This window comes from Lytechinus pictus, chromosome 17, assembly GCF_037042905.1.
Source record: "Lytechinus pictus isolate F3 Inbred chromosome 17, Lp3.0, whole genome shotgun sequence".
Classification (NCBI taxonomy): Eukaryota; Metazoa; Echinodermata; class Echinoidea; order Temnopleuroida; family Toxopneustidae; genus Lytechinus; species Lytechinus pictus.
Window position 1 is genome coordinate 22,418,137 of NC_087261.1, and position 12,187 is coordinate 22,430,323.

The window sequence follows — 12,187 nt, forward strand, 5'->3', positions numbered from 1 at the left end:
CCGACATGTCACTTTTTTTTCCCAATATACATGTAGTGTGGTCATTCAATTGCACATTTAATGCAGTTTATCTGGGATTGCGCCAAGTTATTTTTTTATATGGGGGCTGGCATAAATTTCAGGTCATCTTGCCCGGCAAGACAAAGGGCAAAAATGGATGTTATTAAAACTTTTCCGGTGTCGTCTAGGTGTGTGTGTATATATAAATTCCCAATTCCCCCTCTTTTTCCCACCACTTTTTCATTTTTTTTTTCAAACCAAACTTTGAATATCGACTCAATATGGGCGGTAATGTGACCGCCATATGTCTCATCATTAGAAAAAGGTTATAAAAAACATAAATCGAGTTGAGAAGTTTAATATTCTTTTCTCGCAATACGAAGTAAAGATGTAAGAGTGTTTTTATATGAAGTGTACTTGTAGCGAGATGTATTACTTGGTTTCGTTATGTATTTATAATATAAATTGTTCTTGCGGTTGATGGATCTTAAGAGTGATTTAGTAATCCAAGGGTGGATATGGATCTTTTTATATAATTTGATCTTCTGTTAGTTGTAAGGGGAACATGGGTATCTAGAGAAGATGTTAGTATTGTAATAAAACAGTTGTATGCGTCGTCAGCGTCTGAAGAGTCATATACAGTAGATAAGTCTGTTATGTTTAATTCATTAATCAAAGTGGTTATGTTGTCGTCAGTTATCTTTCGTAATGTAGGATTACATGTTTCTTTATTGACATTTTTATTCGTAGATAATTTGGCAAAAATTGGAAAGTGATCAGAGATGTCACTAAGAATAATACCAGCTTTATGATTTTGTCGAATTGGCAAAAAGTATAAAAGTATATCCGTTATCAAATATTTTAGTCTTTTTATACCCTCGCAAATTTGATCCTAAACACGAGCGAAATAGATACCCTTTATTCATGATTTTAGGGGTTTTGACACCCTTATTACGTTACGCACGTAACGTGCCCTATCTTGAAAAAGACATCTTTTTTACGTGTTTTTTTGGTCCCACATGGTATCCACTCGTCAACGTAAGTGCCCCCCCCCCGGGCACTGATTTCAACTTTCAACATTTTACTTTGTGGTGATATTCAGAAGAACCCGGGGCCTTCTCTCCATCAGAATACTTCTAACTCTGATGGGATTCCTTCTACAGCTGCAGCCCAAATTACACAGAATACATAAAAGATAAAGAATTCAGTATGATAGGGATGTACTCCATGCTTTCAACAATGTTCATCGTCGGGGTAGTGCTCCAATGTGGTCAACTATTAATTATTAATTTGGAATATCAACAAGGCGACCAATGCTGCCCCTAAACTTTGGAATACGATCCCTTCTTCCATTAAGGAGTCATCTTCATGCTCTGCATTCAAAAGTCGCCTCAAAACTTATTTGTTTAAGCGGTTTTATGATTGAGACAGTCTACAAAATATTTTTAATCCTCTCTCTTTCTTTTAAGCGCGTAGAGACGCCCATGGGCAGTGATATGCGCTATTAAAGCAATTATTATTAAACAGTCAAGAATCTCTTATTAGTTACACAGTACACAGTGGGGAGGAAGGGGAGTTGCTGCCACAGACATTTTTTGAAAACTTATCTTTCTTAATGAAAATTTAATGAAAAAATGTGCACGAATTCTCTTAATTCTACTTTAGAAAATAAAAAAGCACTCAATGACATGATCTGTCGCTTCGCTCCCTTGCTTTCGTTGAGCAAGGCTAATTCTGTGCAACCCTCATTTTTTTTCCAGGTTCTGATTTGCAATCTGCAGGTAAATACTTAAATACATGATTCTCTGTACATCCTCTATCGTTGTAGGTCATATTTACACAATGATGGTTCCTACTTCCGCCTTTAGTCTATCTTAACAGATCTAAAATAAACATAAATCTATTAATAGATTCAAGGCACATCATTTGCAAAGAAAGTAAACCCTTCGACTTAGACATGTTTTGAACAGTTTTTATTTTTGGAAGTTAATCGGTTGGAAGGTTTTGGCACAACAGTGTTTTAAGTAGATAAAGTGGTAGGTAATAGTTCATTGATCCGGTATGTCATTTTTCTATAGGGAAGGTCTCCAGACAGGAACATTCGACCTTTTAAGTGGAGTATTTCCAAGAATAATGTCAGCTACCTTCTCAGCAATCATTATAACAGGGGCATTCAGATTTCCACTTATGTTACTAGGCATAATGGACGCGTCTACAACTCTAATATTGTCTAAGCCAAAGACACGGGTTTCGCTATCAACAACAGCCATAGAATCGTCTTCAGAACCCATCTTACAGGTACACGATGGATGATAATTTGTGGTTGCACTGGCACGGATAAAAGCATCGAGTTCATCATCACTCTTGGTAGATGATATCCCTTGCATTGCACTTGCCCGGAATTCGTCAAAAGCTTTCTGGGAAGCGACATCATTCGCGATTTTGATAGCTTGACGTAGGTCTCTGCGGTCATTATCTGTATGAAGGTAGTTTGGGTCAATAATAGGGTGATCCTTAGGATTAGAAGACCTGAGCTTGATGTATCCTCGACTGGTTTCTCTCAGGGTATTCAGGTGGATATTGAAACCATTCTCTCTTCTCGCCGATCCTTCCAAAAGAAATTGAATATTAGGGTGATTCGTCAAAGAGTGACTTCTGAGAAAAGCACCAGCTTCAAGGTTGGTCGTAGCGGCAGGACTTGTCCCAAACATCAACCACTCAAGACCATCGGCTATCTTAGTAAGAAGATGAGAAAACGAATTTGATTTACCTGTTCCATAATTTAAGACGACCTGCAGATGATCCTGAAGATTTTGTCCCACTCCAGGGAGGTGACTGACCACAGGGATGCCCAGTAGTTTCAGTTCGTCTGCATTGCCAATACCAGAGAGCATAAGCAACTGCGGGGAATTGATTGACCCTCCAGATAAAATCAGATCATGCGTCGCCACTGCGACTTCCTTAGTATTATTCTGGGTGTACTCAATGCCAACTGCCTTTGTTCCTTGAAACAGAATTCGATCAGCAAATGAGTTTGAGATAATGCTAAGATTATTTCTCTTCAGGACGTCCCCAGATCGAAGGTATGCACTTGCAGCATCCCATCGAATCCCCTTGTGCACTGTCATATCAACATATCCAAAACCCTCCTGTTGATATCCATTCATGTCCGAGGTGAATGGATATCCGCATTCTTCTCCTGCTCTGATAAATGTATCGAAAATTGCACTCTTTGATTTACCTCTAGATACATGAAGAGGACCATCACCTCCACGATAGTCATCTTCACCAAGTTCATGCCACTGTGATCGTTTGAAATATGGTAGACAATCTGCATATGACCAGCCTATGGCACCCTCTCGTTCCCATCGGTCGTAATCGTCAGCATGACCCCTGGTATAGATCATTGAGTTAAGCATTGAAGAGCCGCCAAGAACTTTACCCCTAGGCCAATATACTTCTCTGTTGTTCATATACTTCTGAGGGATGGTGTGGTAATACCAATTAGAGGTCATGTCACTTCGATTGTAACGGAAAGCAGCTGGAATCCTATTTCTCAATGAGGTTCCTTCGATTCCCGCCTCGAGGAGTAGAACATTGTTGCTAGGTCGGGCAGAGAGGCGGTTTGCCAGAACACATCCTGCAGATCCTGCTCCGACGATGATGTGTGTGAATTCTTCACGATGGTAATTTTCCGTCCTCTTCACGCTGATTGATCTCCATTGATGACGAGAAGTACTCGTCAGAAGCTTCCGCGTGCATAGAGCTGGAGTTATGAAAAAGAGATACAAATGTTTACTTAACCCTTAAACATCCACCAAGATGAGTGGTACTTCTTTATTGCATTCATGTATTGAAAATTACATTTCAAATACGTTCCGTAGTTTAATTGCATGGAGTGATGTAGGTCCATGACGTAACAGAGGATATTTGGTTCAAATCCCAGCCTTGGCGTAATCTCTTTTTGCCATAAAGTAGATAAGATTAATTTTATTTATTTATTGATATATTCATATTCCACAATCATCAAAGTACATTTATAATAAATCATTTTAACACTGAAAAAAATGCATAACACACAGGATTGAAACGTAGCAATGAAATGAAAAAAAGTGGAGGGGCCTACTAAAAAGCAAAGCTTGTAAAATGTAGACCCCCTATCAAAATTTTATACAAGGGTAATATGATATAAGTAGAGTAAAATAATCAGCAAAATTCTATAAAATTATATATAAACACTGTAACACAAATGTATTTACACTATATACAAAATTAAATATTGACTTTAAAATAATCAATACTACCGTGGGTAAGTATGAGGTTCACAAAATATTTGATTGAATCAATAAGAATTCAGAATAAATTTTTTGATGAGTAATTTAAATCGGTTTAGATTAGCTGCCTCTTTTATTACTCTGTCCAGAGAATTCCAGAGTTTTGGTCCTGTGAAAAATACAGTTTTGCTAGAAAATACTGTTCTACTTTTGGGTAAGTGATAGTCATTTGAATGTCTCGTATTATATGAATGTAAAGTATTGTTTTTCATAAATTTCTTTTGTAGGACATTAGGTACACTATTTCTATCTAGCTGATACATGAATTGGAATAGTTGCAAACGGTACAGGTCATTGACTTTAAGGATACGTTTATGACGAAACAATTCATCTGTATGAGCTCTAAAGGACATATTGCATATTATTCTCAGTACTTTTTTTCTGAAGTAGCAATACTTTATTGAGGCTCGTTTGAGAGGCATTACCCCATGCCAGAATTCCATAATTAAGATATGGTAGAATTAATGCACAATACAACATGGATAGCGCCTGTGCTGGAAGAGCGTTTTTAAGCTTATTGATGACTCCAATATTTCTTGCCACAGTTTTGCAAATATTGTTGATATGAGCATTCCACGTAAGCTTGTGATCAATAGTAAGACCTAAGAATTTTGTTGTTTGCACTTCTTTGATTTCAGTATTATCTAAAAGTATTTGATGCGGTAGATGTTTCAATGAATGACTAAAAAGCATATAATTAGTTTTTTGCAGATTCAATGACAGTTTGTTGGCTTTAATCCAGTTTGTTACTTTTTTAAATTCTGCATTCATAGTGCTCACAAGTACATGTGGATCATGATGTGTAAAGAAAATATTGGAATCATCAGCAAAGAGAATAAATGAGAGAACATGAGATGAATTTTTCATATCATTAACATAAAGTACAAATAGCAAAGGGCCAAGAATACTACTTTGTGGAATTCCACAGGAAACTGGCCTTGTTGGAGATTCTGATTCATTTACTGTAACAAACTGAATTCTATCAGTAAGATAACTCCTAAACCATTGTAAAGCTGTCCCTCTGATACCGTAATTTGATAGCTTACATAATAGTATTTCATGATCTATTGTATCAAACGCTTTTGAGAAGTCGAGGAATAACCCTACGGTGTGATCAGAATCGTCAAAAGAAGTAGATATTTTATTTATTAATGTCAATATAGCATGAGTTGTATTATGTTTTTCTCTAAAACCGAATTGATTATCACATATAATACTATATTTCTTAAGGAAAGCAACTGTCCTTTTATAAATTATCCTTTCAAGAATTTTTGAGAACGAAGTTAACAAAGATATTGGGCGGTAAATACTAGTAATTAATTGGTCTCCCTTCTTGAAAATGGGTATAACTTTAGCTATTTTCATCTTCTTTGGGACCTGGCCAAGCTGCAACGATAAAATAAATATATGAAGCAGAGGATCAGCAAGAGAATGTATAATGTTTTTCACAACTCTATTTGTAATGCCATCATAACCGGGAGTCTTTTCTGCTTTCAAATTAAATGCAATCTCAAGTAATTCTTCTCTATGAACTGGAGTAAGAAATATTGAACTTTCATTTTGTTTATCCAAAAAGTCCTTAAACGAATTTTCTACAGGCATAATATTTCCAGCTAACTTTGGTCCAATTTGAGAGAAATATGTATTAAATTCATTTGCTATAGAATGAGTATCTTCAACCATATTTCCATCTACACATAATTTATGAACAGCACTAGATTTGTTAATTTTGTTTTATACACGAATAAAATCCCAAACAGTTCAAAGACTTTTTTTGAGGGGGGGGGGGGTAGTGAAGTGCATGGTTTACTTTCGACATGATAAACATTTCAAACCAGTGTTTAACAAACAACATTAAATTAGAAAAAAAATATGTTAATGTGAACAGAAGCATCAGTAAAATATTACAAAGGGGTCGTAGAAAGATGAAGAGGAGGGGTAGGGAGGCAGAGAAGAAGAAGAGGGAGTAAAAGAAGAAGAAGAAGAAAAAGAAGAAATTATATACCCTTCACCACTGATTAAAGACATTAAGGATATAGAAAATGAATTATAGCTGCGTAGATCTATCAAATAATATTGTAACACGGCGGTGCATACAAGGTAAAAAGTAAGTGTTAATAAACATAAACAATGTCAAAGAAAATCGATTGTGATGGGCAATCGAGCATATGAAAATAAATAAACGGTTTATCAATGCTGGAAACACATAAAAATGCCTGCAAAATTGATAATAACCAACATTGAACATATAAAACGACAAAAACTTAATATCGAACCTTATATAAAACCGATTGTAACACTAATTTGAGTACTGATCGAAAGCGAAACATATGAAACGATTGCAAAACTAATAAATGTAGGCCTATTGGCGAGCAATGATAAGAAATTGTCTGTTGATGTGTGATAACACCAGATACTCATAAAACATTTAATAATGATTCACATTATAAAGATAATGTCTTTAGACGTGCCTTGAAATTGTGTTTGGTTTGAGCCGCTTGAATTAGTGTTGGCAACGAGTTCTAAGTACTAGCGCCTCTGTACATAAATAGGGGGGGGGGGGGGTGCAGATTCATTTTTTTTATTTGCATTGTTTCAGCATTGAAATTCCCCACTACTTGTGTTATGCGATATTTCTTTATAGTAAAAACCCATGTTTTAAGTATGAACGAGCTAAGTTATTGAGTATAATTGAACATCAATAGTGTAAAAATTTTGTTTTATTTTTCTTTTCTAGTGTATCTGATTTCAATTCATTTAGATTAACGTTTCCAGATGAATCCCAGGCTTATTATTATTATTTTTTTTAAACAAGTGCACACCTAGTTACCAATAATGCATAGCATTTTCATTTATTTGAAAGCAGGATAAAAAACATTGTAGATTAAATGCCTTGCTCACGGGCATAGGTGCCGCGGCCGGGGATCGAACCCCGGACTTTCCATGTACAGCCAGGCTGCTCGATTTTGAATCTTTTGCAGTCTATCTTTTAGACATTTTTCACAATTTCCCCATACTTCATTTCAATATGACAGATGTGATGAAATCAAAACATTGTAGACTAGTATCATTGTGTCTTTATCAACCATATTTCGTATCGATTTTAACATAAACAAACCCTTACTGCATTTTTCTGTTTATTTTGAATTTGTTTCCCCCCATATCAAATTTTCATCTAAAATCACGCCAAAATGTTTGCGCTGGATAGCTCTTGTTAGGGGGTTCCATCAACATTATTATTCAGTGATTTTTTTTAAAAAATAGTTTCAATTTATTTTTAGTTTCTATAACATGTAGAACAATATATTTAGTTTTGTTGATATTCAAACTAAGCGTGTTGTGACAAAGCCATCGTTTTACAATATATGTGTACACATTTTTAACATTTTATTTTAAGAACTGAAGGCAAATTATTCATATGCATAATGGAAATAAACGGCCCTAGGATTGACCCTTGAGGGATTACAGATTTAATGGGTTATATATCAGACGATGTACTGCCGTTTGTTGGTATCATCCATATACATTTTAAAACAGATCAACCGAGTGAGCCCAAATACCAGTTTTGGTTTATTTTCATTTCAACTCCAGTCAATTTAGCAATAAAAGAACCCATTACAAATATATACAGTATGGCAATTATGACATAGATAAATACATATTTACAATAGACACTAAATAATATGACAATCATGTTGATAATGGTATTTACAATGAACTAAATAATCATGATAATAATAACTGTAGGATACTTATGATAAAGAATTTTGTATATAATTTCTTTTCTTCATCTCTACTATTTTATACTATTTTAAACTAAGGCAAATTTTCGATTTTGGTACGAAATTACATGTAATAGGCTTAGTCTATAGAAAGAAAAGGTTTGAGTGTCAAGCCCTCAGATATCAAAAATAATAATAAAGATAAAAGGCTGTCAAAACCATGATTGCCTTCAATTTTAGACTCGTTTTGCTTTTGTTGGTTTGTTTGTTTCTTTTGTTTTTGCAATAACATCTCATAACGTTTGTCACATGAAACCTAGAATCGTCCAGAAGTAAAAAAAAAAAAAGTAATAATAAAGTCAGATATATATATCCTCTATACATTATGTGGTGACACACTGTTAAAAAAAACCTGACTTTCGTACAGAAAAAACAAGATTTTGCAGAAAGCAATAACAGAATCATTCTGTAAAGTCATAAAAACAGGAATTTTTCTACAATTTAACAGAACAGGTCTGTTTAATAAGGGGAAAATTGTGTTTTCTTAAAGGAAGTTCTTAAGGTTCTATACACCAAATACCAATTTCCTGTAATTTTACATGATATAATGTAAGATTACGCAATCTGGTAAGATTACAGGTGTTCTCGAGACTCTGCTGCAGGAACTTCTTTTATTTTAAGGATACATTTTCTAACAGTGCAGAGTGACATTAAAAAATGTCTTACCCGCTACCCACAGTAACATCCCAGAAGGAAAAACCAGTTCCACTGGACCAGTTAGACCAGTAGAATTTTAACTGGTAACTCTGGAAATTGGAACATCGGTTTACTGGTCTAACTGGTCATACTGGTCCAGTTAAAATCTTACTGGTCCAATTAAAAATTAAACTGGTCTTGAATTACTGGAATTTTATACTGGTCTTGTTTCTGGTGGTAAATACTGGTCTTCGGTACTGGTATCCAATTCAAGCTGGTCTTTACTGTTTTTTTTTTTTTTACTGGTCTGACTGGTCATCGAACTGGTCCTCGTACTGGTCTTACTGGATCAATTTATTACATGCATTTGGTTTGTTATATACCATGGTCAGTGAAATGTGATGGAAAAGACGGTTAGTAAATTAATCTTTCTGTTGTTATTTTAAATGTAATATATGAAATTACACATTTCCATTGTGAATTAGTTCACACACTTATTTGGAAAGTGTTTAAACAACAATGAGTGCCATTGCAAGGATATTCCATTCTAAATCCGGATTTTTCTTTTTAAAATAGGAAATATGCAAATGAGGTAAACCACGTGATCAGCATCATCACAATTACTGGTATTACTGGTCTTGACCAGTTCAATTTCAAACCGAATTACTTTAGACCAGTTGACTATATATCAGAGGAATATATCTTGCTTTGATCTTAATCATAATTAAAGGAAATAATTATTTTAATGATAATGTTAATATTTGATAATTATGATAATATTAATAATAATAATTACAATATCAATAACAATGATAACAGTAATAAGAATGTTGACGATCATAATAATAATCATAATAATAATAATTATGATAATTATAAGAAGAATGATGATAACGATAATAACTTTATCTGAATTGCAAGATTCATTTTCCATAATTCGTCAAATGACCTGACTTGAAATAAAGTCATTATTTATTGAACCAGTAACACCAGTTTGATGAAAAAATAATTAACTGGTATTACTACTTTGCTTCAACTGGAATGCAATTGTTTGAACTGGTCTCCAGTTTATTTTTACTGGTCCAGTAAACATATACTGGAAACCAGTAAAAATCTACTGGAAACCATTTATTGGACCAGAAACACCAGTTTGATGAAAAACAATTTAACTGGTATTACTAATTGCTTCAACTGGAATGCAATTGTTGGAACTGGTCTCCAGTTGATTTTTACTGGTCCAGTTAAAAATCAACTGGCCCAGTAAAAATATACTGGAAACCAGTAAAATTCTACTGGAAACCAGTAAAAATTCTTACTGGTCTTACTGGTTTTTCCTTCTGGGATGATGGGCAAAGTTGTTGCTGAAAATTTATGATGAGAATGCTTGTATTGTGCGTGAATGATCATACGAACATATATAGGCTCAAAGTGTCGTGACACTGTATAGAAATAACGCTTTCTAGGAGTAAGAATATAAATTTGATTATATATATATATATATGTTATGATTTTGAGAGGCACTTTTTCATTCTCATCTAATTATAGCAATGTGATACAAATATCTGTACACTCTGTGGATCATTATGGCCAAGTGGATTAGTCTCCGGAATTTGAAACAGAGGGTCGTGGGTTCGAATCACAGCCATGGCGTAATTTCCTTCGGCAAGAAATTTATCCACATTATGCTGCACACGATCCAGGTGAGGTGAATGGGTACCCGGTAGGATATTTCCTTGAACGCTTTAGCGCCTATTAATATGGCTGCTCAGCTACAGCCGGGGTAATAATATGATACTGTTTTATAAAAGTGGAATTGTAAGAGCAATTACATTCATTTATTTCCTCTTTAAGGATATTCATTGCATATAATGATTAAGAATATTGCAGAATGTCTCAGTAAACATGGTAAAGCTTTGTTAGGCATGTCTATTTAGTGAGAGTAATCTTTGTTATTTCTGGAATGTACTAAGATAGACAATAGACGCCTAGTGGCAGTGAAAATAACAATAGGATTAGCTATGTTGTTTACATTGTTAATTTCACTGAGGTAGTTCAAGAGTCTTCTAGAAGTGGACTATTCTAGGTAGAAGGATAATGTTCTTTTTTAAAGACAATACTAGAAGCTTCCAGAATAGTGAAAATTTATATATAATAAGCTGGCAGTTTCTTTAAGGACCTCATCTTATCAGATCAGAAGTTTCACGCCAGACTTCATGTCAGAGCATAGTTTATTTCTAACTGGAATACATTTATCTTCTGTGGAATTATTTGCACGCCACCAATGAACTGTCTGCAGTTACTTTGAGAGAGGAATTATCAGTTCTCATCGAGATCATCAACCTGTTTTAATGAACGCTTCTCGGCCCATGGATTGCTAAAATTGACTGTTTGTCATCATCAACATCGTCTTCACAGACATTTCAACTCGCCACAGTGACTCATGTTATTCATCGTGCTTCAACATCAATTTCATCATCGCCATCATTGTGAACTTTAATTTAAGGAATCTTCGCCAGCCAACTTGGATTTTATCTGGATTTAATACAGAACTATCATAACTTTTGATTTCACATCTACCTCTTCAAGAGATGTAAGATCATTATTTATTTTTGTTTTGTTTAGTGTATGATCTATTTCCTATAATAAACAAAGAAAATCAAATTTAAGACTAAATTTTCATGTTTATATATATATATCATAACAATATCAAGTATCAAAGCGCAGTTGAGTATATGCACATAGTAACTGCGCTACATAAAAGAACATATTATTGTTATCAATTATTACACACATTGCTTTTAATTCTAAACCTTGTTTATAGTCCTAATGAGAATTCTTACCTTTTACTTGCTTCGTACCTGAAAAGAGCAGACTCATGTTGTAGCCTACAAATCTACAACGTCGGCAGCGTTCGATAATACTCTAATACAATGCGACGGCTAGCTGTATAATGTTCAAATTCCTTTCATAGTCTGTACTTTTGCATAGGTTCTTAAGCTTGGAATCTTTGGGAACTACGCTAGGAACAATCAGAACAATCAGAGGTCAAGGGGAGCACTTCCGCTCCCGGGGTTCACACGGGATATTGATTCAAAATTCAAGTACAATGTACCTAAAGTGAATCAATATCAGGGCCGTCGTTAAAGGGGCGGAGGTGCGGCACCCCTCCACATCTCTGGACATCGTAGGTAAATCTTTGCGCCCGTATAGGGAAAAAGTTCAAACATCAATTTTGCGCGCCCCCCATTCGAACATCAGTTCTGCGCCCCCTAGTTCATACATCAATTTTACGCCCCTCCCCTACTTCGAACATTTACTTTGGCCCCGTAGTTCAAACATCAATTTCGCGCCCCTAGTTCGAACATCAATTAGGCGCCCCAAGTTCCCACATCAATTTGGCGCCCCTATAGTTTGAACATCAATTTGGCGGTCCTC

General features: G+C 34.9%; 1 protein-coding gene across 1 annotated transcript; it reads right to left on the reverse strand.

Annotated features, from left to right (window-relative positions):
- Positions 1-1,578: 1,578 nt before the first annotated feature.
- LOC129265404 (choline dehydrogenase, mitochondrial-like) lies at positions 1,579-11,719 on the reverse strand. Its single transcript, XM_064112368.1, has 2 exons — positions 11,593-11,719; positions 1,579-3,766 (listed from the first exon to the last, which is right to left on the reverse strand). The coding sequence occupies exons 1-2, from the start codon at positions 11,627-11,629 to the stop codon at positions 2,073-2,075; spliced, it is 1,731 nt and encodes a 576-aa protein (XP_063968438.1). The 5' UTR covers positions 11,630-11,719; the 3' UTR covers positions 1,579-2,072.
- Positions 11,720-12,187: the final 468 nt, after the last annotated feature.

What these genes read in the sequence shown, in the direction of transcription:
- LOC129265404 (XM_064112368.1), bottom strand. Translation starts at nt 11,629, where the DNA reads ATGAGTCTGCTCTTTTCAGGTACGAAGCAAGTAAAAG. An exon ending in AGGTACGAAGCAAGTAAAAG is followed by an intron (nt 3,767 to 11,592) that starts GTAAGAATTCTC and finishes TCATAACTCCAG; the next exon opens with CTCTATGCACGCGGAAGCTT.